At 32.5% G+C, this 27676-nt stretch overlaps 1 protein-coding gene across 1 annotated transcript; it reads left to right on the top strand.

Moving 5' to 3' along the window:
• Nucleotides 1–1017: 1017 nt before the first annotated feature.
• Nucleotides 1018–26380, top strand: LOC144854533 (short transient receptor potential channel 4-like). Its single transcript, XM_078712481.1, has 12 exons — nucleotides 1018–1051; nucleotides 1274–1384; nucleotides 8153–8277; nucleotides 13378–13869; nucleotides 14115–14207; nucleotides 16526–16871; nucleotides 19042–19166; nucleotides 19801–20267; nucleotides 20603–20801; nucleotides 21250–21423; nucleotides 23442–23486; nucleotides 25819–26380. Exons 1-12 carry the CDS (start codon nucleotides 1018–1020, stop codon nucleotides 26266–26268), a joined length of 2661 nt encoding a protein of 886 aa, XP_078568607.1. The 3' UTR covers nucleotides 26269–26380.
• The last annotated feature ends 1296 nt before the right edge of the window (nucleotides 26381–27676 follow it).

Here is a 27676-nt window from a genome sequence, read left to right as displayed (position 1 = left end):
CTCTTCCCTCATCTCTTCCTCCTCCTCTGCTGTAAAATAGGCACCAGTCATAGCTAGTATGTCTTCGTCTTCAAATTCTGAATCACTGCTTATATATATAACTTCTTCTTCGACACCAGAGTCCATAGTAAGATCAATGATTTCAATCACAGAACCCATAAGTAACTAGTTGTTGGTTTTTTGGTCTGTCTTGTCGAGCTCTGTAGCGTTGTAGAATGAGGTAAAGATGACAAAATATTCGAGAGTTATATACATTCAAAGGATTACATTCGGCATTTACTGAATTTGTTTCAGCCAATTGTCATTGTTGTATTTCCTGTCGGAACATTGTGTCGAAGCGCCGTGTATCTTTTGTTTCATTAAGTAGCTTCCCCACACAGTCCATAGTAAGTTCAATCACGGAACCCATAGTAACTAGTTGTTGGTTTTTGGTTGAATATGCTAAGTCTGTCAGGCTGTAGCGTAAGTGGGTACTCCCATTTCCAAAATTGTTCAAGCACACATTAAACTTTAATATGTCAAACACCCCGAGTCACTGCTTTTCAATTTCTACCCCTTTGTTAACAAATCCGGAAGATGATTAATTACCTGTCGGTAAAGTTCAATCAAGACATACTTATTATTTAACTTCATTAACTTTGTCCAAACGACTGTATTATCCTAAAATGAAACTCTGTCTACATATCAGACTAGTTTGACAAAAAGGTGTGAAATTCCTTTCCCGACTGGAAGATGGTTAATTACCTGTCGGTATAGTTCAATCAAGACATACTTATTATTTAACTTCATTCATCTTTTTGTTTTAGTCATTGTTATAATATCCGGATCAAATAACTTATGTCTTTGGATTATGTCGGCATACATCAATCAAAAACCTCAATTAACTAGTTTTAATTAACCAGGTGCATCTTTACTAACTCTATGACTAATTCAAATCTTACAAAAATTATATTGTCTCACTTCTATCTATATAACAATTCTAGTGAAATGTATAATTTATTTGTATTTTTCTTGTATATGGTTTTATCTTTAACTGACTGTATTGTATGGAGTGAGTGCAGAATCTGTTTGGGCTTTAGCCTATTCTCATTCCTGGTTATTTTTACATTGATGACCGAATAAATATTATTATTATTATTATTATTATAGTGAAATGATATACTCTGTCTTATACTATCCCCATTGTTAACCATTGTTATAAAAACACCCGGCGGATATTACGTAATCAGGAAAATTCATTTTGGGCTGAAGTACTTCTTCTTCTACTGAGGAGATAGAGAAGCTGCTGAATTTGCGCTGGAGAATATTAAAGTTTTTGACAAAGATTGTGTGGATAGAAATGGCGATTCTGCCATTGACTTGGCTATCGATACAAGAAATACAGGTATGCTTTTAAAATATGTTCATTTTACAATTTTTGTAGAATCGTAGCAGGCGCATTTCTTGATTTGATTTTATTCGGTTTCAACATAAGATTACAAAACAATATGGATACAAACAATTTAAAAGCAAATACAATTAAGAAACCAAGGATAGTCCATAAAGTAGAAAGAAAAATCAACTTAATTCCAATGGGGTCCTTTAAAAACAACATAGACAATCACAACAAATCAAACACGCATAGCAATAATATATGGCAGAAGATATACAATTTAAAAATATGAGACAATAAAAATTGGATGACTGAAGATAATGGTGAAGTATTGTTTTAGAAGAACAAACAGTTACTTTTACTCAATTTAACAAACATTTCCACATTACAAGAATCCCCTAGACTTCTATTTTTCGCCTCCTAATCTTACATTATCTCTTTATACTCGTATTCCTTAGACACTATCATGAATTTTCTTCGTTGATGAAAGATAAATATGTTTATCTTTAGGAAGCATCACAACTATACCGTAACTAACGATGGTAATTCTAGCAAATCTACCGCTTCTTAACTAGGATCAGGCTAAATACTACTGTCTGTATTGATTATCATATCTGTCCATCATAGTATAATTGGAGAACTTATGACACAGTTAAAACTAATATGTAATAGTACTACCGTATTAAAGATAGATGTTTAAGAGAAAGACGGACAGATAGAGCAATTTAAAACGCCAAGAGATCTATTTTACAATATCAATTTCAATTTGTACTTTCAAAGTATGGACCATTAAAACATCAAACCTTTCACTATATTTTAAATTATCAATTTCTGATATATGTATTTTTCCAATTTCAACCATTTACGATCGTTTTAACTAGGAAATGTTATCAAAAATACATCGGAATATAATATTCTGCAAATTATTATTTATCAGAAAAGACTAATTGGGCAAAGGTTAGAAAAATTCATTGTTCTAGTGGCATTAGATTTATTCAGCTTGCTAAAATGATGATTGTTGAAAACAGAGCTAGGACTATCCTAACGTACTGTAGAAAAAGACGCTTACAATTATGTAATCACATGGACCTAATCTGACTTAGTTACCAAAGTGGCTAAAAGTATAAGTTGGCCCCGGAGAAAACACAAACAATGTGTTAAAATAGATGAACTTTGTAAGTAAATAAAGTTTGAATAAAAAATAGTGCAAAAAACCACTAATGTTTCCGTAGTGGCCTTCTATGATGTCCTAATGACTATACGCGTTGAATCCAGTACTGACAGTAAAATAATTATTGTGTGAACGCTAGTTATATAGTACAGTTGACAAGTTGATGCCATTGAAGCTTGTAAACTGTAACGAGTATACAAATAATATGACGATATTCTACTGTATATAATCATTCACCTTTTTGTTTTTTCTGAGTTAATTGCTACTAAGGGTACAATTTGTTGCAATGTAATATTGTACAAAATAAGTCATGTACCGCACTGATGATTCGTATCTGTTGTATAAGGTAAATATATAAAATATATATTACATTTACAAATCTTAACATTAGCAGATTTCCCATGATCTGTGTTATTGAATATAACACTATGAAACTCTGTCTACACTATCAAACTAGTTAAAAAGTATGATTTGCACAAATATGGTAGTGATATGACATCATCATGTCTAATAATAATGGGCACATCACATTTTTTTTGCCACATAAAGTTTGATAGTGTAGACAGCTTCAAACTGATATGGCAATTAGACATAATGTGGATGGCGTTAATAACAAGAGGAGCATTATGAAACGCCAGTCGTGCAAAAACTGATTGGGAAAACAACTGTTTATTTTTTCATATGAATCATCCTGTTTTATAACGACCACGTAGCATAACAAAATAGATTTAATTTTAGCACTGAACTAGATTTGAAAAATAAAACACCATGGAAACCAAGGAATTAAGAAATTAAGTCACGTGACTTAACCTGTTTTATACAGATTTGATTAAACTGACGAAATCCATTAGCTACAATATAGATTATGATAATCTTAAGGATGTCGGCTTAAGATGTTTAATGTAGGCGATGATGATGACAATAGTGATGCAAATGATAATGATGCCAATAATAATTTACTGAGTGTCCTTCTTAAGCGGACGCGTCCCAATGGATATTGAACATGGATTATAGCATAATCAACTCGGTCGAGAAGTCTTATTAATAATTGATGTGTCATCAAGGTCTAATCGAATAACTGCTAAATTATATTGGTTTTAAACGTGTAAAGACGGTTGTGCTAATGTGCTAAAACATTAAATAATTCCATTCAGCCTCTTCAGCCATGACGTCAGCAACCGTTAAACAACTTGATCCACCCTGGATTGATTCGTTTTAAAGCTCTGTCTACACTATCAAACTAGTTTGGAAAAAAAAGTGTGATGTGCTCAAATATGACAGTGATACGCCCAAATATGGTAGTGATATGACATCATTATGTCCATATATGCACATCACATTTTTAGTCTCCTGCGTGCAACGGACTCTACAGCTCACTATGTCGGTCGATCTGTTGGTCGGTAAACACTAACTTGTGCACGCGACTGCAGCCATGTATATGGCCTTGTTTTTGTCAAATAAAGTTTGATATTGTAGAAAGAGATTTAACTTTAACTTTAACTTTAACTTTATTTCGTCCACATGGGAAAATATTTTGAGTGCTTTTCACAAAATTGTACAAAAATATATAAAAACGTTTCATATAAAAAAATTAATTACAATATTTCATAAAAAATAAAAAGCTGCAATACATCAAAAATTTCAAAAATTATGCAAAATCATTTAACAGTCTAATAGAATACGGAACAAAAGAATTAAAATATCGCATAACCCTGCTATTGCACGATCTCAGCACATTTAGTCTTTTTGATCTCATTTTAACATAATGTTTATTTAAAGGGTGGTTTGAGTCGTCGCATATTTTCATAGCCTTATTTCTTATGATTTTGTTGCAAAGGTCATCCAAATTATGTCTAGATCCTGTGATCCTACCTACTTTATTTAATATTCGTTGTAATCAGATTAATATCTGAATGTATTATTAATCTTTCCCAGTTTATATACTGCACTGAGAGAGAATGAGGACTAGGCCCTATCACAACAGCCACAGTAACTACCACGATCAGTAGGCCTATTCAGGAAGTCAAGGAGATAGTTTTACTTTAAATAACATTTCTTTCCAAAATCGTGGACATGATACAATAGTTTTTCTGTCATCCGTGATACCTTTTTGGCATATGGATTTAAAATTCTAAAAAGAAATGGAAGATTATTATTTGTTTGTTTAAGATATTTAAAAATATTATGTTTCTAAGCATAAAGTTTAGAAAGGTTGCCCTTATTGATTTAACTGTTTATTTTTCTGTCTAGGAGCTAAACTTGACTAGTTAAACATTATTGATTATGTTTGTATTTACAATGTTTATAATTTTTTTGTGGTAAATAAAAGAAGAAAGAATTAGGCCTATGTCATAAATTTGATTGATATATCAAATCTTCAGGATTGTAACTTCTAATTAAAAATCAAATATTCGTTTGTTATGAAAAAAAAACTTTTGTGTGTTTGCTTCAACTAAATCTAAATATAGTGAGTATATTACTATTTCAATCTATCTTTGCTTTTAATTCTTCATTTCATTAGAACGTGTAATCAATTTGTTATCTTGTTCGTAAATACATTTTCAGAATTAAGATTGATCATGGTAAGGTTTAATAACAATTATACTACTACAATCAAGGACTGATAATTAGTGAGTTGTATTGTAACAATTTAACAAAAAATCGAAAGATCAAAATTATACAGATATAGATCAAGGTCAGTTATCTTACGTAAATCTTGGTTCCCACTAGCGACACAACGTAACGCAGTCTACGCAACGAAAGAAAATGCCCTTCCAATAATTGTGTTTGCTCCCGCCTGCGTGAAATCGTCGGTTCCCACTTGTGATTCGCAATACAACACTTTGCGTCAATACGTTGTTGCGTTGCATTGCGTCGCTAGTGGGAACCACGATTTGACGATTATTGTAACCTGAAATTCTGTACTTCAAATCAGGAATATATAAATGACAACGTTTTCAACATGTATCATATGGCAAAGATGACGTAATCTGGTTTTGCTTAATTAACAGGAACTTACTTAGTTTCAAAGCACTACTTTTAGTAACAACACAAATATTGATCGTTCAAAAATGTACATTTATTTCTTACGTTTTACAATCAATTTATTTATGCATAAATGCAATAAAATAATTTAGTCAAAAGGCTGAAAAGTAATTCAAGTTAAACTTTTCTTGAGAGAGACGGTATTTGTATGTAGCTTTAAAACATAAATATTAATTTGCATTAGTGTGCCTAATAACATGTTTGTTTCTTATTTTAATAACTTAATTGTTTTTTTTTAAAGAAAAATAATATATATTTTCTATTAACGCTGTAATTGGTGGATGTGATTTTAAATGTTAACAAACTTATATAAATTTACTTCGAGCTGAAATAATAATTTTGGTGCCGGTAATGATAATGATATTAATTAATTATGAAAATAATAACAATATAATTCTACAATTACTTTATAAGAGCCGCTATATATCTTCACGAGTAATTAAGTTTACGTTCCATTCAAATGACCGTAATTTAACGAGAGCTAGTTCTCTCATGTTTCATGTTATTCGCATATTACATTTTGATCCAAAACATTAATTAAGTAAGTATTTTGACTTTGGACGATCCTCCATGCTAAATTATGGACCTTTAAATTGACTTGACTAAAACAGAGTTGTTTCATTTCATTCATACGGGATCATTACAAATCTAGCATAATTTGTTTTTTTAGTTTTCGCTTTAATGGTATCATATTATACTTCCCTATGGTACCAGATTTTGACAATTGGACAGGATTGTGTCTAGAATAATTTGTGCTGCCCATCGCTGACCATTGTGTTGCCCATCGCTGACCATGCGCAAAATTAACAGATGAATGATAAAGAATATTAAGTAAGTTCTAGCGCATTATTGATATCTATAAATCCAAACGCAAATTACTGAAAATGACAACACTATGGGTTCAGTAGATAAATCTTAATGAAGAATAAGGAAAAAAGAAAATCAAAATGATTAACAGCCAGAAAAAAGTGGGAACCGACGCGCAACAGTGCTGCAAACATCACATCAGGTTTGATTTCACGCAGGCGGGGGCAAACACTAAGCTTTCGAAACAAACACTATTCCTACCCATCTATATCCCCTGAGGTGTGACCTGCTTATTCAGTTTTGGAATTTTAAAATTAACTTGCGCACAAATATAAATATTCTTACAAGAACCATTTCCGATTTTTTTCAAGACACATTGTTTCTGAACTGATTCCATTAATTATCAAATGTGTTTCGTCAAAAAGTATGCTTTATTATTCGAAAATCTGTAAAATAACAAATGTATTTATAGATTTAGTTTTCCATTTTCTACAATTTGCATCAATATATTCGACCACACGTACGTTTTGTCGGACGTGTGTTGGTTATGTTTTGTTAGGTTACATAAAAAAACTAATGCTTCAAAATTATTTGTACATAATATTCGACAAAAATTGTCATTCTCAGAAAATGATAAATGCAGTTTGGATAAATCTTTATAGATTTAATTTAAATAATAGTTTTGGTTTTCTGATCTCTTATTCATCAAGTCCGAAAATAAAGCCCTCCGGCAAGGACTTGACTTGGAAAGAGTGTCTCGTAAGTGGATATAGAACCGTTATCATTATTCATGACTATATCTACGTATACAGTGAAGATTATCCATTAATATCATTCGATGCCATTGTTTGTCAGTGCACTTTGTTTTAGTCTTTAAGATTATATTTGCGTCGGTAATCAAGATCTTTAATACTTTTATTTATGGTTGTTTTATGTTAACTAGATGAACTAGTAAAATTAAATGTGGTGACTTCAAAGTTAGTACTGTTAATAAAGTAACTGGAAAAGTACAGGTATTTAGATATAGAGACATTTTTAGTTAGATTTGATAACTGTAAACTATTTGTGAAAAAAATAGCCAATGACTATATTATTATTATATTTCTAATTTCTTTTCAAGCGAATTCATTCATTAATTTTCTTTATTTCGGATAGAACATCCATATACAAATCATACAAACAAAAAAACAAAAAGAGAAACAATTTTACCAGGAAATTAACAAGATAAGCAACTTCCACAAAACCAACCTACAATTATCCTAAAATACCAATTTGCACCAAAGCTGTAGTTTTGCACTTTTTTCTACTTTGATTTTATTAGCTTGTTTCTCCATTGAGATCCAGACTCTGTAGATATACAAAGCGTTATCACTTTTTCCAGTAATTTGGATTTATAAATAAATGCTAAACAAATATTTCAGATGTAAAATACTTTCATCTTGACTTGAATGATTACATATTAATCAACGAACATACATAAATTGTAAACAGAAGAAACTGTGGACATTTCAAAATGTAAAAAAAGTCATTGGGTTGAGTGCAAGAATCTTGAATTTTGAATTGTAATCCCGTATGTTCATATAATTCACCATAAAACCCATCATCGTATCAACTTACTTACTATCCAATTATTGCATATCATATGATAAGGGAACATTCTTTAATAATGTTTATATTACATACGGTATGCAATATAAAAAGGTTAAAGTTCAGTGTATCATTTTTCCTTTTATTGTTGTTCTTTTATCTTTCTCTAGAGATGTTGAAGTTATTAATCGATTATAAGGTAGAAGTTCGAGATTCTTTGCTTAAAGCCGTAGATGCTGAATACATTGAGGCCGTTGAGTTAATCTGTGATTATGCGGAACTTACCTCAAATAAGGTAAATGAAGAATATGCAGTCTTTTTCTTTATTACTTTATATGCTCTTGAATTCCATCATTCGCCATTGTAACACGTTACCAATCCTGCGCAAGATTGCTACATTCCAATACACCTAAACCTAACCATTACTAACTATACTGTAAGTAAGGCTCTGTCTACACTAACTAGTTTGACAAACAAGTTGTGATGTGCCTAAATATGGTAGTTATGCTTAAATATGGTAGTAATATGACATCATCATGTCCATATGGGCAAATCACATTTTTTGTCCCATAAAGTTTGATAGTGTAGACAGAGCTTAAGTTTGCAACTACTTGTTACATAATACTGAGCACATTGTTTACTGTGATACTATTGTCTATAGCCTTCTGTAACTTTCATAATAAATGTACTATTCATTTGTTGGCATACATTTGCATTCAATGGTTATACCTAATATATAGAAAAATATAACTCATTATTCATTTTTATTTTATTCACAAAATATAATGCCTGCACTTCAAAAGTATTTTTGACGTTGTATGACAATAACTTTAGATCATCGAGAGGCGGATAGCATTGTGTGTAAGAGGTGCATTGCAAGTGAAATATTAGGAGTGGGGGAAGGGGGTGGGGGAGGAGGGAATGATGTCCTTTAAAATTCATCCATATTGAATGACGCCATTGAACGTTATTGCTAAATATTTTTAAATGTTTTTGTAAAATATCATTTCCGTCGGCTGTATGTTATCTTTTTACTTAACTATTCAAATGTCGAGTGTCATTTTGTTGTATTTGCATTTATTTTAATATCACAGTATCATATTAAGAGCAGGTTAATTATTTCGCTTTATATGATTGATTCAAACGTGTTGTTCATTGAAACATTTTACAGCTAAAGAATGATCTTTAATTCAGTGCGTATAATAATAGACACGATTTTTGTTCTTGTCCTTCAGTATTACATTTCAATGAATACATTAATATGTATCTAAATTCATTTTATTTTGAGACCTATAGCTTACTCGTTACACGGCTGTCATGTTTTAAATGTGCTATTGTACGCTCGTATTTGATGATAATGTTAACTACAGTGTATGCACAACACGGTAAAAATTAGCATATGTCAATTAGTTATAAATGAAATAATTTGAAAAGTTAATATTTGGATCAGTTTTCTAATACCCATATTACGCATACATTTGACAAGATAATTGATAGTCATTGTAAGAATAGAATGAGGCCATGAAACGCAAACAATAGGAATACTGCAGTTTTGTTACGTAAAGCGTGGTTCCCACGCGACGTGACGTAACGCAATGCAACGACGTATCGACACAAAATGCTGCATTTGATTTGCAGGTTTGATTTCACGCAGGCGGGGGCAAATACAATTATTGGAAGGGCATTTATTACGTGGGTTGCGTTACGTTGCGTCGCTATAGTGGGAACAACTCTTTAGTATGAACATTTTGACATTTTGTATCGCGAACCGTTATATAACGGTACTATTGCACGTTTCGCTTATTCATAGTTTTGTTTCTCCGTGAGTCAGTTCGTATCACCCTCAACAATGTTTGCAAATGTTGCATCTACTATGTAACTATAAAAAAACAACCTCAATAAAAATGTGGACTTTCCTATTAAGCTAAAAACATATTACATCTAATCACTAATAATTATATTTACTATATTTATTGTACATTTGAGGGACAGAAATGAGATATGAAGTAATGAGAAAAAAAAAGTAATACTTCAAATTGACAAATATTTAATTATTTGGATATTAAGTGTGATAAAAATCTCTTCAGTTTTGTACACTAACTAATTGCTTGATATGAACACTTTTTATTTTTTTTTTAAATCCACGTGCAATCTTTTTTTTAAAATACGAAATCACACCTTAGACCTTTTAGACGCCATCCTTGTCAGATGATAATTGCTAGCGACTACCTAGGGATAACAGGTAAAATATTGTGAAGTTCTGTTCTTTACATTGATTTATTAGACAGAAAAATAAAGTAAATTGTACTGAAATGTATTTCAAAATAAAGTACAAAGCAATCATCGAATTCGAAATTATATATATCATCCGAACAGATTTTTCCAACTAATAACTTTCAAAATATTGGTAAACAAACGTATTTTAGTTAACGGTAATGTTTTTAATAATTACAGGATAGGTACTATGTTTGTTATTAATCAAAGAATTAAGTATACCATATCAGAATGAATAACAAATTAAAACAATGATTTTGTAGTTGGAAACTATATATATACATATATTTTTCACGTCAAAAAAAAAAACAAGGAGAAAGGGGAAAACGATAAGAAAAGGGTAAAAGCACAACTTCATAACGCAATGGATCATGGGAACTGTCACGTGTGATTGGTCAACTCACCTACATTGTACGCCGCCATTGAGTTGCGTCCAAGTGGAAGCCAATCTTTAACTAGATTTGTTTAAATATATGGCAATAAACATGCTATGTAAGCTAAGGTGAAACATTACAATAAACTTCTATAAATAACATCTATGAATCGAAATAAAACTAGCATGAAATCAACACAATACAGATGACATTATACATATTCCCCTACTCCATCATCTAGCTAACGAGCAATATACGAGTAATCCTCATCAATTGCAGGGTTTACATATTATTGCATACAATATATATTTCTCCAATACATTATTATCATCAAATCTAACATTAGAATATCATACTATAACAAATTTAGCATACACTTAATGTATTAAGAAAATGCTTAAACTGATTTTTCCTCTATAGAAAGCAAATAGGATGTTACTAACTAATTGAACATTAAGTAAACGTTTCCAAAAATGTGTTTCCTGATAATAGGGATATCCACCTTAGTATAATTATTGTTATTGTTTTTCCATTATCAAAAGTTGCAATATAACTTTAAGGAATGATATGTGTACAAATTATTTAATTGTTCTCCAACGAAACAATTACAATTACATAACATATGAAGTATTTTTCTAAAGATTCTTTTCTACGGACAACAACCCATGATTAGGCCTAAGTAACCAACTGATCTATAGACTACGTCAAGTCCCACAATTTGTAATTATAAACAAGTTTGTACTACCATGATAAAATAAAATCAGTTTAAACTAAACATTTAAAATTATGCCCAGTTTGCAGATCATTAAACATATAAGACAGTCTTTACTCATGTCAATCTAACATTTAGAAAACGGTACAAATTATTTTATAAATGTCAAACGATCTAGTTAAAAGTCATTTTGTTTTTGAATAAACCTTTTTTCTGATAATTCCAGCAAAATGTCAATAATTTATTTTGGCGCGCAATAATCTCGCTCCATTAAACCTGATGACTTAATGACAGGATTCCTTTCAGCAGACAACGTTATCAATACTAATACTATTTGTGTATCACTTATTGTATCATTTGGATTCGTCAATGTCTCATCATACACAAACATCATAAAACACACCGAAAATTTACCTTGAAAATGTCTATTTTCTAAAAAATTTATGAGAACAAACATTCCAATTTTATTGCTTGCGCGCCCAGAACAAAGTCTAAACATGACAGAATGTTTACTATAATGTTGGTAACACACTGTAATGTTTTAATGTCTATAACGAACATCATGTGTTATGCATATGTTATTTTGCAATTCAGTTAAGATAAGATGCTATACTCGGAAGATACATTCTCTGTCTCCATGTAAAATGATATCTGTATACATTATTCATAATTTAGTCGGAACAATACCATATTGCGAGTTTTAAATATGGTTAGCGACGACAAATGCTTTATTATTTTATAAAGGTTTACAATGGCGATAGTAAACACAAGTACACCCTGTATTTCCAAAAGCATGAAAGTATGGTTGAGAATATCGGTGTGGTGTGTTTCTGAAATGCCAATGATTGTAGCATGTCTGCATGTGCTCATGTTTGTATGCATGTTTTATCAGGTTCTCCTCTTCTGTTGTGGCTTTCTTAGCGTTTTTTTTAAAGTCAGATTTGCCGCATTGTCATACAGGATGCGGTATACACCTGGTCTAGAATCTTACAGTTTTGCCGCTTTCACATGGGATACGCCCACTGGTAGAGATATTCACAAACTTCTTATTTACTTTTTGGAAACACACGGTGAACCGCAAACCAATTGAATTGGTGGATCAAAGTAAAATACCTTGTTGTAATTGTTAAATATAGTTTTATTCTAATTTTTTTCTACTGTCGTATTGGGTTTATAATTTACATTTTTAGTTTGTAAATCCGTTCTAACTCTAAAGTACCCTGAAGCTATTTGAGTAGGTAGTAAAATTTGAATACGGAAGATGTATTAAATTGCGTTCGTAATGGATTTTGTAGTTGGTGATAATATCTTCATCATCACATATATGATTCAAAGTACATTGTGCGATTAAGATGAACGTTTTATTGTGCCTTATTGATTTACAATCAAAGAGGATGTAAAGGTTGTTACATAATTCAAGTTGTAAACTATGATATTGGTTAAAGATGTATTGTCACCTCAAAAAATGAAGAATTACGATTAATAAAATCATTAATAAATTAATTGAAATAGGCCATTTTGCAGTTTTAATAAAGTTATTCACTTCGGTAAAACAAAACAAAAACAATGCCATATACATGGCCGCAGTCGCGTGTGCAAATTTGAGTTAGTGTTTACCGACCGACATAGTGAGCTAGCGTTGCACGCGACTAAAAACAATTATTAATTCACTTATAAATATATGGACATGATGACGTCATATCACTACCATATTTGAGCATATAACTACCATATTTGAAAGCAGCAATAAGCCAACATTTTAAAAAAGTGGTGCTACAAGAAATGTAAATATTGTCTGTCTTTTTATTTGTGATTTTAAAGTTGTTTTGTAAGTTTTTTAATGAATGTTTTTAATCTATTGCTCTAAAAAAAACAGGACCATATGTAAAACAGGTGCAATATTTATACCTGATTTTTATCCTGTATAAATACGTTTTAAATAAAAGAAACAAATGTTATACCTGGAGCTAACTCCGAGTACACAATGCAAAGAATTACCTCTGCATAAAGTTAATAACGTGTTTTTATAATTTAGGCAATATTGGAGGTTTCTTCCCGAAATGGTGACTTTAATCCGATCATCACGCCAATAATACACGCTGCACATCTAAACAATTATCACATCATCAAAATCCTGCTGAAGAATGGGTCAGAGATATGTTCACCAAGTAAATGGGAAGATGAGGAAGATTACACACTAGAGAGCTGTATATCCACTTACGACATTTACCGAGCTTTATCTAGTCCGGCTTATATATCGTTAACGGCTCTTGATCCGATAAACGAAGCGTTTAGACTGAGTAAACGCCTTCAGGAATTGAAATATTGGAGGGTGGAATTTGGGGACGAGTTCCACGCTTTAGCTGAGCAGTGCGAGAGCTATGCGGCCGATCTTCTTGATCATATTCGAAGCTCACAGGAGCAGATGATACTGTTTAACTACGCAAAAGACAGGAAAGATGAGACAGAAATAAAAACATTAGCTCCAAAACGAGTGAAGCTTGCCATAGATTGTGGTCAGAAAAAGGTAAGTGTTGCAAATTTAAATTTAAGAATGTATTCATGAGTTGTGCCATCGAATCAGAACTTTCGAAATGAAGTTTCGATTTGCAACAACATTTCGTAGAAGTAAAATGAAAGGTATTTTCCATCCAACCGTAACAGCCATGCAATCAAAATGATTGTTATATCTTCTTTATTGACATGAGCGGTATTATACCACATATTCATGTATATTGTTATCCAATATAAGTCGTTTTAAATTAATTGTAGTATAATGTGTCGAGCAATGTTTCTAGCATCAGAGGAGCTAATGCGTTATTGATAGCGATACTACAGTCTGGGGATCCTTTGGCGACATTATGTGTATGTGTTTTTTTATAAACACAGCGTTTCGAATAGGAATTACAGAATTATATGCATTAAAATGAAAATAGTATAGACATACTTAGATCAGAGACTTATAATTGCATGTTTAGCCTCTGGTCCAGTGGTATCTGAGCACATATAGGTAACTTTGATTGACTTTTAATTCACTCATTCACTATCTGCGCTGATTGTCCTTATTGAAAGTAACACTAACCAACACTAAATTTCACTAACGTAAGTAATTTTTATAGAAATTATTCTTCTCTGACAATAATATAATGGTACATTTGAATGTCACTAAAAGTAGAGTTTCAAGTCATCAGTTTTATTATTTTGTACGATGGGAGGGCGCTATTCAACATTTAAAAAAAAACTTTTTACGAGAAGATTGCACTCTTTATTCACTGAGGCCAAATTGAACGTTTCTTTTTTAATAAAAATAAGGGCTCGAGGGAAAAGAATGTGATTTAATAATGTCATTAATATACTATTCAATAATGACTTGTTAATAAACGTGGCTGTTAATAGGTCACATGACATCTGAAACAATGCATAGCAACAACCTGCCTAATGAATGCAGTTACATTTGTTTTAATCTCAACATAATTTAATCTATTAAGAATTATTTTTAGGATCTAAACTACAAAATATAATAATTAATATAACTATAATAGGTATATTTTATAATAATCAAATAATATCATTACAGCGAGAAAAAATAAATAAATCGTTATAGCGCCATCTATTGAGCTGACCAATTTGAAACTTTGATTAGGATTACTGTTACACCAATAGGATTGAATACACACGTAGAGAGTGGTATAATTTACATAGTACATAGGCCTTAATACATGGATACGCTAACTGCTTTGAAAATGCATGTTTACATATATAAGGTACAGGTAATGGTACAATCAACAAGACTCACATAAAAAGAGTCCATCGGAAAGGATGCTCAAAGGACCTACATTTTGATCCAAGCAAATCAAGTACAAAGTAGAGTTTTTTTTACATGTATACATTCGCCAATTTGATTCAACAAATTACACAAGAAACTCAAATCGCGATAATAAAAGGTCGCGAAATAGTTAACAATGTAAAATCGCGAAAATTTAGGGCCGCGAAAATGTTTGGCTTTACAGTATAATTATAAAATAAGAGTCTGAATTCATGATAAAGACGTATTGAAATAGATTAAATGTAGTAAAATGGTTAAAATTTAACCAGTAATAGTTAAGATATGACGTCTTGAGAAATATAACTTTATGTGCGAAATTGCTTACAATATTGAGATTGTGACGTGTAAATAGGTGCATAGGTATTAGAAGTGGGAAAATATCTCCCAGAGCGAAATGCATACATAGGACATTAATATGGCTTGTATCTTTGATGAGTTAAAACAGTCAAGGTCATATTGTATGAATTATTAATTCATACAAAATAATAATATAATTTATACAAAATGAATTACTATTTAAATATTCCTATTAGGCCTATACCACTATTTCATTCTATACGAGTTGTAATTATGGATTGTGCTTAATCTTTTCCGGACCTGGTTTAACGTAATACATATTTAATAATTGTCATAATTTTAGAATTAGTAAAATGTAGATAATAATAATAATAATAATATCTTGGATTTATATAGCGCATAATGTTGCGAAACCTCTAAGCACTGTACATAAACTAATACGATAAAAGGGATTCCAACCATGCCAAAAAAATACCCAAACCGAAGTAAGGAGATAACAACTATATCGTGTGTTTCTTCCACTGCAAGCTTATAGCTACTTTATTAATAGCCAGTGTGAATATACCAGTCAACAAAGTGGAGAATATACAGACCTTATACTCAGAGAGATTTGATTTTCCACTGCCAGATCGCACCCATACCCACACGCCCACACACAAAAGAATTAAATAACTATACAATTATCTTATATCATTATATAATGTGAAATGGGGTTTTTAACAGTTTGTCACACATCCATTCTAATATTATTATAAATATTATACTTATTTTATATCAGGTATTATATAACACCTAAATAAATTCCTGTCATTTGATTGGACGACTGTGAGTCACATGGCCTGCAATAGTACGCACTATTAAATGATCGTTTAATAGTATTTTTAAAACATTTTTGTGTACGAAAAAAAAGTTTCTCGGATTATTTGTATATTATATAATGTGTAATTTTTTTTTTAAACAGTTTGTCGCGCATCCATTCTAGTATTATAAATATTATACATAATAATTATTTTATATATCATATATAATATAATGTGTAATTTCTTCTTTTTTTAAACAGTTTGTCGCGCATCGATTCTGTCAACAATATCTGACGGAGACATGGTACCGCGACCTGTCGATACATCGAAGCCAGAGCAGCATTAAGACGATCATATTTACATTGTCTGCGGCCTTTTTGTTCCCTGTCCTTGCTGTTGCTAATATTCTTTCAAGAAACTGGAAGCCAGGCCGATGGATAGAAATCCCATACATCAAGTTCATCTGCCATTCCGCCTCACAGTTCACCTTCTTCTTGCTTATCATCGTCAACAACTATGCTAGCACACATGATCCTAACTCAGCCGCCAATGAAACCGACACGTTAACATATGCTTCTGTCATACTTATATCAATATATGTTCTTAGTAAGTAATTTTATAATATTTAAAACACAGATATAGGTAATAGCATGGATCTAAAGCAATGCAGCACTTTGCGTCGATACGTCGCTGCGTTGCGTTCTAGTGTGAACCACGCTTAAATTAAGATACAAACTTACGAAAAAACTAATTAAAACGTGAAACTAAATAAATGACAAGCTGTACACAATCATACGGATACATTCATTGAAAAAATACCAGGTTCAAACGATAACCGGTATATATGGGCAAAGAAGTCTAATGCCTAGACCTAAGTGATTGAGGCCTCCTTCCCAAATTTAATTAACCAAAATTATATACTGAGACAAAAACAGGCGCCTAAGAGATTTTCTCCCTACTCCAATCCACTCTATTATATTTCACGTATCGAAAAATACCCATAATCAAATCACAATCTGTTTACTAAATACAATAACAAAAACATGAAATCAATAATATCGCTATTAAAACACATCTATTGAGGTATATCCTGAATGCATGCATATTAAGAATAGATCGCAGTCTATTGTTGATATTCGTGACAAGACAGAATCCTAAGGGAGGATATGAAATTGTACATTGATATGATTTTGTTTCAATATGCCTAGGGAAATCATTCAAAGTACTTCAATATAGTATCGAAGTAAACCTATGGAAATATCATTTTATGTGTATTAGTGCTATTGAATTATAATAATTAATTAGAAATGTGGAAGCTATCTATATTAATTGTTTTTAAAAATAATTATAATAATAATAAGTAGATTTATATAGCGCAAATAAACGATGTCTCTATGCGCTCGATAATAAAGAGAAAGAGTGGAAAACAAAAGGAAGAGAGCAAAAAGACAAAAACACCAAGGTAGCACCCAAACCGGAGTATGGGGATACACCGCTAACTGGGGAACAGTGTGTAAGTACCCCAGTTAGCATCGGTTAAGTCTTGATCTTTTCAGGGATCCGGTGCCTCCTTGACAGGCAAGAAAGGAGAACAAAAGCAAAAAAAAATGGAAAATACACTTCTTGTTATTCGTGACTCTTCCTTAAATTGCTAAAACAAGCAACAGACAAAAATCAATAACACGTTGATTTAAGCAACAAATAAACAATAATACTAATGTAATGGATGTAACGGTGCAAAGGCTGGATATATAACAAACCTGTGCAATTCAACAATGCCATTGTATTCATAATTTAAATTAAAAAAAAACCAAATTATTCAAATTTTAAAAAAAAGAATTTTTAATCTCCAAATCTCTCTATAGGATTTACTTCATTCTAATGTCTGCTCTAATAACAAGCCTAAATTCTTCTTAATTGTTTGTGAAATGCAATAGCTAGTGGCTTATTTAAATCCCAAGGAATTCGTTCATGGCAAATGATTTGAAATAAATTAGTGATTTCAATAATTTGAGAACATGAAATTAACATACCGTCAGGGAACGAGTTTTGCATGTCTAGATGTTCACGTTATGGCTCATGAGGGCGTACTGTATATAGCATTGTATTTTGTTCCTTTGAAGTATAATGTTTACTATACAGTATATTTGCAGCCAAAAAAATCACAAAAAAAACACTAATATTCCATGATAATATAATTTATATATTTTTTCAGGAACATGCTTGCCACCAGGAGAATTCTTTTTACGAGCATGTACGCAAGTGCGTCTATGGTTTTAGAATAAGAGTTTTGAATAATATCTGTTACGATCTTCAAATCTCTTCACTAAATCAATTAATATGCTTTTCCTTTTTTGTATATGGAATATTTATTCTGAAATAAAGTGATCAATCAATCATAATGATTATTCTGTCGTGAAAGTTTCTCGTGAGAAGACCGACAAACTGTTTTTATTTTTTATGTTTCAACGAGAACCTCATTTGTTGGTACATAAGCCAGGGTTTGGTTTAGACATTTATATTTTGTTGTAAATTATCAATATTTAGCGCAAAGAAGTATATTTTGAGATATTACCAAATTTATTTAAAGTAGGCTTGTAGGCCTACCTATTACTGTAGGCCTACCTTGTCCAAATTAAGTTATTGGACATATGCCTACCAACCAATATCACTGTAATATGTATACAACATTTAATGCGGCTAAATGGCATTCGGCAAAACGTCCGAGTACCAAACAAAATGGGTATCTTACATTCTTTTTTCTTTTTTGTCCTAGGCCTAACGTGGTACTTAATTTGCGAAATTAACCGACAGGCAGTCCAATGGAAGACCTTGTATGATGCCTTGTATTTGTCGTTATTCTGGGTCTACTTTTTCATATCGATTACAACATGGATACAGGTAAAACACTTTTCGTCGGTTTTGTGTAAGAGACTTCCTTCTCAAATGCTATATATGTTGTATTGTGTTTGTATCCGCCTATGACAATTGTGCCTCAAAATACTTTTTTCATATTGATAACAACATGGATACAGGTAAAAGACATCGGTACTCTGTAAGAGCAGGGAGAAATAATTATTTCTCCGAAGCAAGAGTAAACCTTTTGATTTTTTCTCAGTGTCCCCCCGACAATCATTCTGTGGCATAACGTAGAGACCTGAGGCCCCTAGACTAGGAACCCTAAGTGGTCCTCCAGCGCTGGAGGCCTCGGGCGTTTTTATCCTTTTCGACTTATTTTTATGCCTGTTTTTCCTCTGGTCACTGTCCATGGGCCCCATAAGCTCCGGGCCCCTGGGTTTAGCCAGTGAGCGCTCATAACCGTTACGCCACTTCAATCATTGCTAATAATTGAATCAAATGTTATATCTGTTGTATTGTGTTTGTTTTATCCGCCTATGCAATTGTGCCTCAAACTACTTCTCCGTGATTCTATTGGTTATGTTTGGACCTTAGACCTACTTATTCGATCTTTCTATAGAAATAAAAACATTAATCCCTATAATACATAACTTGTTTAATCCTGTTTTATTTTCAGATACGAGGCACAGATTTAACAACAACATCACCATCAGCAACTGCCTCACCTAACAGCACCATACCTGTAGAATATACGTGGCTGAAGGACGAACTGGATGGCATCAAGAAAGTATGTGCCGAAAAGTCAACATCCAAGTCAGCAACATCTACCGCATCAAAACGAAAACTCTACAAACCTAGCCCATATAACGGCGACTCAAGCTCTCCCGATAACTTAGACATTCTGATCCTATACGCAGACGTGGCTCTAGCGTTCGCCAAAGTGTTAGCCGTTCTTCGGATGATGAAGCTGCTGGTGTGGAGTCGCCACGTAGGCCCTATGCATATATCTCTCCTGCGGACTCTTGTTGATATTGCCAAGTTTATGCTCATTTTTGTTTTCGTTTGGTTTGCATTTTCTCTCGGGATGAATCAGATATATTGGTATTACGAACAAGATATATTTGGTGTTATTGGTTTTAAAACGTAAGTTTCTGATTCATGAGTGTCGATCGGCTTAGTCACATCAAGTAATTTCACTCTTTCCTGGTCACATAATATATAACCCGTTTCCGAGTCGCATGTGTAGATCGGCCTATAGTCGCATAATAATAACCCGAAAGTGTCCGAGTCCTGTGTGTAGATCGGCCTATAGTCATATAATAATATAGCCCGATTCGCGATATATAACATTCAATATATACAAATCTAACAAACTATAATGGCAGATGAGTACAATCTCATATCATAAATCGAACGAGCAATGGATGTTAATAGATAATTATTTAACACACTCCATATTTTTACTTTACTTTTTCCAGCCTAACTAACAGTTTATTATCATTGTTCTGGTCACTGTTCGGCGTATCAGAGACTACAGTGTTTACGGGTCACGATAAATACCATGATATAACGGAGGTAGCAGGAATGGGGATGTATTCTCTCTATCACGTGTTTGCCATAGTGGTCCTGTTGAACCTTCTGATTGCAATGATGAGTAATACGTACACAAAAATTGAGGTATGACGTTTACAAATAAAGTTAATACAATAAATATTTATGAGTTGGATGGTGAGAATATTTCATTTGAAGATTGAGTGAGCAGTCAATTCACACAGCAGCTCCAATACGGGCTTCAAAGTGCAGGTGAATACGCCATCGAACATTAATTGGTTGGTCAAATATTAAAGACCATTCAAACTATTGACCATAACAAACCATGTCCAACGTACAACCTAAAACTGATGACACTAAAACATGGCGTCCAAGAAAAGGAGAATTTACAGAAGAAAAAAAAAATAGTCATATCGAGAGTTGAAAACGAAAATGCGTAGCGTATTTAACACTTACGTGCGCCTGCAATTTTAAAAATAGAAACATATATTTTGACTAAATTAGAGCACGTTTCAGATTATTCAAAAGATATATGCAATGCTTAATATGTTTATCTTAATTGTCCATGTTTTAGGAAGATGCTGACATTGAATGGAAGTACGCAAGATCCCAACTTTGGTTGGAGTATTTTGACGACAGCATCACCATTCCACCGCCTTTCAACTTGTTACCAAGACCAGGCCCATGTTTTAGACGCCTCAAGTGCATTCTGGGATTCCCGTGTTCAGAATCTTTGAAGCACAACAGGGTAAACCATGGTTTTATTTTATATACTGAATTTGGTGCAAGCGTGACCCCCACCCCTTTTGTTATTCAATATATTACACAGAGGCGCCTCAGATAACAAATACACAATAACAATTAAAACAAAAAACTGACAGAAACATCAATCACATCTTCCAGAATTAACAAGACATTGTTGTACATAATAAAACAATATAGCATTTTCACAATTCGAAAGAAGTTAAAGTTAAAAATTTAAAATTATACGTTAAAGAAAATTCCTTGGCTAAGATATCCTCAATAATTGAGTTAGCGCTTACAAGTAGAACATCTCTTTGTGACCCCCTTCTCTCCCCCACCTGCTCTATATACAAGTTTCACTAACTTCTATGCAGTTGCTAAAATATTACAATATTTCTCGATTGCTAACGAATTATTAATCTAAACTTCGGCACCTTTTCCCTGTTAAAAAAAAACCATTTTCAAAAGCTCATTGAAGTTTCACAGTTCCATTTAATCTGTTTTGAACTTAGTATTATATCATTGTTTTGCACTTGCGCGGATATACTCGTATACCAGTCAATGGGTGAATTACGGTTTAAAACTGACCTTAACATTCTGATATTATCATATCTACCTGTATTTCTATTATTAATTATCTCCAAAGTCTTCTAAAAGACGAAGTATTTCTGTTTTGCGTAGGTTTATATTCATATTGAGGTGATCAGGTGACATACTTGGATGATTGAAATATACATACAAATGATATATTGAATGTCGATGCAAAACGTATTATATTTTAATTACCATGTCTAACTAAACCTGCCCTGGATGATTCATTTTAGTACGTACTAAGCTCCATTTGATATTATCATTATACATTGAGTTGAGAACATTAGAATGATTATTGTTAGTAAATAAGAATTATATTAAATTTGAGAATCATAGTCGCATTATGGTCATTATGATGAGATTGATGAACCATGACAGTAAGTAAAATATAGAGTGGGACGGGGGTGGGGGGGGGGGGGGGGTGTTAATAAAACGTGTATAAAACCGGACTAATGACGGGCAGCTTCCTTGCAAGAAGACGCCAACTTTTTCAAAGTTCAGTCTACACTATCTAGTTTTGCCAAATTTTGTTTTGTCACATAAAGTTTGATAGTGTGGACAGAGTTTTAGAAGGCTTAAAATAAACACATCGGGCTACATTTGTTCTTATAAGTGTTGTTAAATGAAGATACATTTAACTGCATCTCTCGATGTAGTTAAATGAAGATACATTTAACTGCATCTGTCGATGTTTAATTTGGCCACTTTTTTCCAATTTGTGAGATTACTCAGATGCGAGGCGGCAATATTGTTCGAGAAGATATGGATTTAAATACAAATCAGTAGGCCTATGGTGGTATATATGAATTACTATTATTTACGGGGAAATAATTCCGAAGCCCAATCAATGTGTAGAATAGTTTACGCTTCTCTGATTACCAGTAATCAACGATCCTATCAAATGTAATGCTCCTCCGTCTAGATTTGGTCGAATAATAAATAAATAATCAAATAATTTACATTATAAGTTTAACCTGCAGAAAACCAAATTAGATACAGATACATATTTCTAAATGTTCATAACTAAGAGTCTCCAACATTTCCAAATAATAATTATACCAAAGATATTAGCCAAGGTTCACAGAATCTAAGCCCCATCTAAACCGTTCTTAGATTGACCCTTCATCTAATTTAGTAGGGTTCTAATTATCTAGATTAGACAAATCAAAACTTATCTCAATAATTCAGAAGACGAGTAACGAAATTGTGAACTTGCATTAAGATTGATGAGTTTTGTGTTAGGTACGTTAATTATATTGAAATACAGTAGGCATATCTCTATTGCCAAAACTGTAAGATCTAAGAATGAATTACGCATGCCCAAAAACAATCAGCGTTTTAGGGCTTCCAAACGCAAAATGCCGAAAGCGGGGTTCTTAAGACAATAAGTGAAGAACTTCTTACTATTCTAATAATCTTTTTTTCTTTCAGGCTGGATATTCACGAGCAAAAAGTCAATTCTGGATTCATTACAAAGTAAATATTTTAAAATTAAAATTACTGTTTTTTACACTTTATGTTTTCCCATGAGTTATAGGCTTCCAGTCTAGCTTGTACACCGTCGGCACAAGGCCAGAGATAACAACAGCAAGTAGAAGAAGAAGAAGCTATGTATTAGGCTTGCATAAGTTTTATAATAATAATTCAACTCTATTTAACTGTGTTTAACATTGTTTACAGCTATTTTATTACAAAACAAGGCCAACAGCCATAAGTCGCGTGCTAAAACGCATAGTGATACCGGACCGACAGACAGACCGACAGACCGACCGACCGACCGACATAGTGAACTATAGAGTCGCGTCCACGCGACTAAAAGCCGAATTAATGGTTGGAAACGTTCATATCTATTTATTTTGAAAATTATAATTACTTGAGACAACATCATTTCGATTGAACAAAAGTCAAGATCATTAAGCTAAGGCAGACGTTATGGTTCACGTGAAACATTGTGTGATTATCATATTAACCATACAAAATAGAAAGTTCATAACTTGTGAAAATTAGACAAACTGTTTACCGTAACTAATGTAGTCTAGTTACATGATGAGGGAAGTTTCCATGGTTACATTTTACGTCATAGATCACGCGCATGTAATATATGATTCCTATATCACATTTGAAAATGAGATAAATGTGTAATATTAGTCAAATATCAATAATTTGAAAGAAATTTTAGAGAAAGTATTAAGAAAAAATGATATTTTAGTCGGTTATATGCCGCAGACATTTGATAATACGGAAATGGAAAGGATGCAGTAAATACCAAAAAGAAATGTGATGTAGACATAAAGTCAATGAATGCTGCTGCTCTACACTATATTCACCTGCTATATATAATATCACCTGATTTTCTATGTTACTTTGATGAACGAACATACATACACTCATTTCTCTATTGCCGTACACGCACTCTGTCAAAGTTGTCAGCATTTTGGTCGTGAGATAATTTTATATTTCCCTACAATCTGATATCAGACCTTCTTAGAATGTACCCAAACCGTAGAATGAAATTATACTTTCTGATGATGATTCGAATTTCTTTAAAAGTAATTTATTCTTGTTTGTTCTTGTTCTTTTGTTGTTATTGTTATTGATATAAGTAACTTCTTATTACCTTACTGTTTTTTAAGAGCTTTGCTTATTTTAAGTTCCCTTTTCCAAAACTTTTTGATGACATTTTTAAATATTTATCCATGGTTTTATGGAATACATTGTTTTTGATTGATTGATTGATTGAAATTAATAATGAATAGTTTTGCACACATTCGACAAAAGACATTTTAAAAATTTGTTGGTTTGTTTGTTTCAGCAAGAAAGAATACACTTTCAGATTTCTAGTTATGGATGCTTGTATATAAATTGAATGTCTACTTTCTGGATTTAGAAGCGGGATGATCAATTGGCTAAAGGATTTAACATTTAAATACTGTTAACCCAAAGGCGATGACAAGTAATGAGGCCTGATACATATGGGAATATTTTCTAAATAAGATTTCTTGAATGTGTGTTGATATTAACAAGGGTCTTCATGTCTGTAGAGATCGTTTCTGTTGACGAGTATTCGCCACAAGTCTAATTTATTTTAAGTTCAATCATTACTGAAGTAGGTCTAGGCCTAGCTTTGCCTTCTAATGAGTCATTTTAAAATTATCCCGCATATTTTGCTTTTCCGGTGAACGTAATTAGACAGATCTGCTGATTATTATTCCTAAATATGGAGCTTAACTTCCACTAAGTCCATATTTGTTACAAGATACTACATTACAAAAGAAAAACAGAAACGTGTATTCTGCTGAGCAAAGCGTCAACAACCAGTTACAATGCGTCAACAACCAGTTACAATGCGTCAGTAACGACTAACGAGTCGACATCAGCATTTTGATACATAACGTACAAAAACCTAGTTTTATAGTTGCCAATTACATGCCGTAACTGGGTTGCACATGTCTGGTTAATTTCGTTTTCGTAATTTTGAACGAAGAAAAATTACATTTCTAAAAGGATTCAACAGTTAATAGGTAAATTTAAATGTATCGAAATAGGTTGATAAAGCTCTACCCTTATATATACGGTATCAACAAAAACTATTCCTAATTTCCCTTATATATAAAAAGCTAGGCCAGGTTAAGTTACAAGGTTAGCAGTCTTTTTTATCTTTAATCATGAAATGTATGTGCGTATGTATTTTGATATCAAGTGATTTATGAGTGTGCCAATTTACGATGTCATATGATGATCTATATAAAGTCTAAAGTTATCATACAAATCAGAAATCTTGTTTAATTTATGTTCTTTTATTATTCAGAAATTGCTTTCAAAAATTGGCAGACGATACCATTTTGACTCCAAGGAAGAATTTGACGAAACTGGAAAGGTAATGGTGCAAACGGTAGCCAACTTACAGACGGACATGGTTGGCGCGCTTCGCAAGATCAACAATAATATATTAGATGTACAAAGCATCCTAGGCGCACCAGAAAAAGGCGTAGACGAAATAGGCAGCAATTTAATGCACGCGTTGAGGCTCTCAACTAGTGATAGCATTGATTCTGTTCGGTCTGGTTGTGAAGAGTCAACTAATTCTAAACTACCTTCCAGCTATAGTATACCATTTCATGACGAAGATGAACTCATTTTTGCTGAACGTTCAAAGAAAAAAGACAGCGACACGACAACCATTACTGACACGGACGAGAATCATGTTGGGAATAACTCGGTTAGTTTCGGAGTAGACTTCATTGATGATATGGAATAATATCTTTATTTTTATTTATTGACAAATATAATGTTTGTATTGATAAGGCGTTTCTAATAAAACAATTGATCCATTACATTTGCAAGGCATTCAAGAAAATAGAATTGTTAACCAATCATCCAATAGTATTACAGTTGCAAAAAAAAAAATTAAAAAAATTAAGGCTCATTTTTTTCTGCGTGGGCTTATTAACATTTTTTGAAACTTTGTCTTGAAATAAACTAATACTAATATGTCTAATTGTAATTATACACAGTTCCTATTTCTGTATAGTATAATTTATGTGTATTTATAAAGACTACTCTGCTGTAAATACCACATTTTGTATAATACAGTTGTACAATGAAACGTATCAGTCTTTCGTTTTGTGCTTTAAATGAAATAAGGACTTGTAATAATGTCTTTAATACTTGGTTCCCACTAGAGACGCAATGCAAGGGCGTCGACGCAACGTAGGCGAGTTGACCAATGACAAGCGAAAGTCAGAACAATCCATCAGTTGTAATTGGTCAACTTAAGCTTGGTTCCCACTAGAGACGCAATGCAAGGGCGTCGACGCAACGCAGGCGAGTTGACCAATGACAAGCGAAAGTCAGAACAATCCATCAGTTGTAATTGGTCAACTCACTTAAGCTTGGTTCCCACTAGGACGCAACACATGGACGTAAGACGCAACGCAGGTGAATTGACCAATCAAAAGTTATGGATTATTCGAACTATCGCTTGTGATTGATCACTTCGCTTGTATTGCGGCTTACGTCTTTGCGTTGCGTCCTAGTGGGAACCAGGCTTTACGTTGTGTATACGTCCTTGCGTTGCGCATCTGTGGGAACCAAGCTTAGATAAAAAAAATACAAAAGCTGATATCATTGCTTGTTTTCTTATTGTAATGATAATGTAATGATGATGATTGTACGTGATTGTAGTATTGTAAAATGAATATGTCTATGAGGTGTCGCAGTTTACCATAATGTTTAACTTTACCAACTCGGTCTACTGATAGTAGACGAGCGAACAATTAAGTCTGAGCGTCGTAACGGATTAACGACCAAAACATTTTTTTTTAAAAATCCGTGACAATTAAAGGCTGCGCTTTATACGAATTCCGTAATAAGTTTAATCGATATATTATTAGCTTTGTCTTCTTATTTGATCTGTCCTGCATTGTTGACGTTGTTGTTGCACGTTCGATAAATATGTTATTTCAAATTTAGTATATCATTATATAAATGTAACTTGTGATTGTCTATGTAAAATAAAACGTATGATCGTTTGTCAAAGCACATGAATATTTTTTGTTGTTAGTGTCGATTCACATTCCACTGTCTTCTTCAACATTCACTACCATATGGGATACTTAGCTAGCCTACCCTGACACTACCATATGGGATACTTAGCTAGCCTACCC

Source organism: Antedon bifida, chromosome 10 (genome assembly GCF_963402885.1).
Source record: "Antedon bifida chromosome 10, ecAntBifi1.1, whole genome shotgun sequence".
Classification (NCBI taxonomy): domain Eukaryota; kingdom Metazoa; phylum Echinodermata; class Crinoidea; order Comatulida; family Antedonidae; genus Antedon; species Antedon bifida.
This window is presented reverse-complemented; position numbering and strand designations above follow the sequence as displayed.

What these genes read in the sequence shown, in the direction of transcription:
- LOC144854533 (XM_078712481.1), top strand. Translation starts at nt 1,018, where the DNA reads ATGGTTTTATCTTTAACTGACTGTATTGTATGGA. An exon ending in CGGAACTTACCTCAAATAAG is followed by an intron (nt 8,278 to 13,377) that starts GTAAATGAAGAA and finishes TTTATAATTTAG; the next exon opens with GCAATATTGGAGGTTTCTTC. An exon ending in TATATCAATATATGTTCTTA is followed by an intron (nt 16,872 to 19,041) that starts GTAAGTAATTTT and finishes TTTTTGTCCTAG; the next exon opens with GCCTAACGTGGTACTTAATT.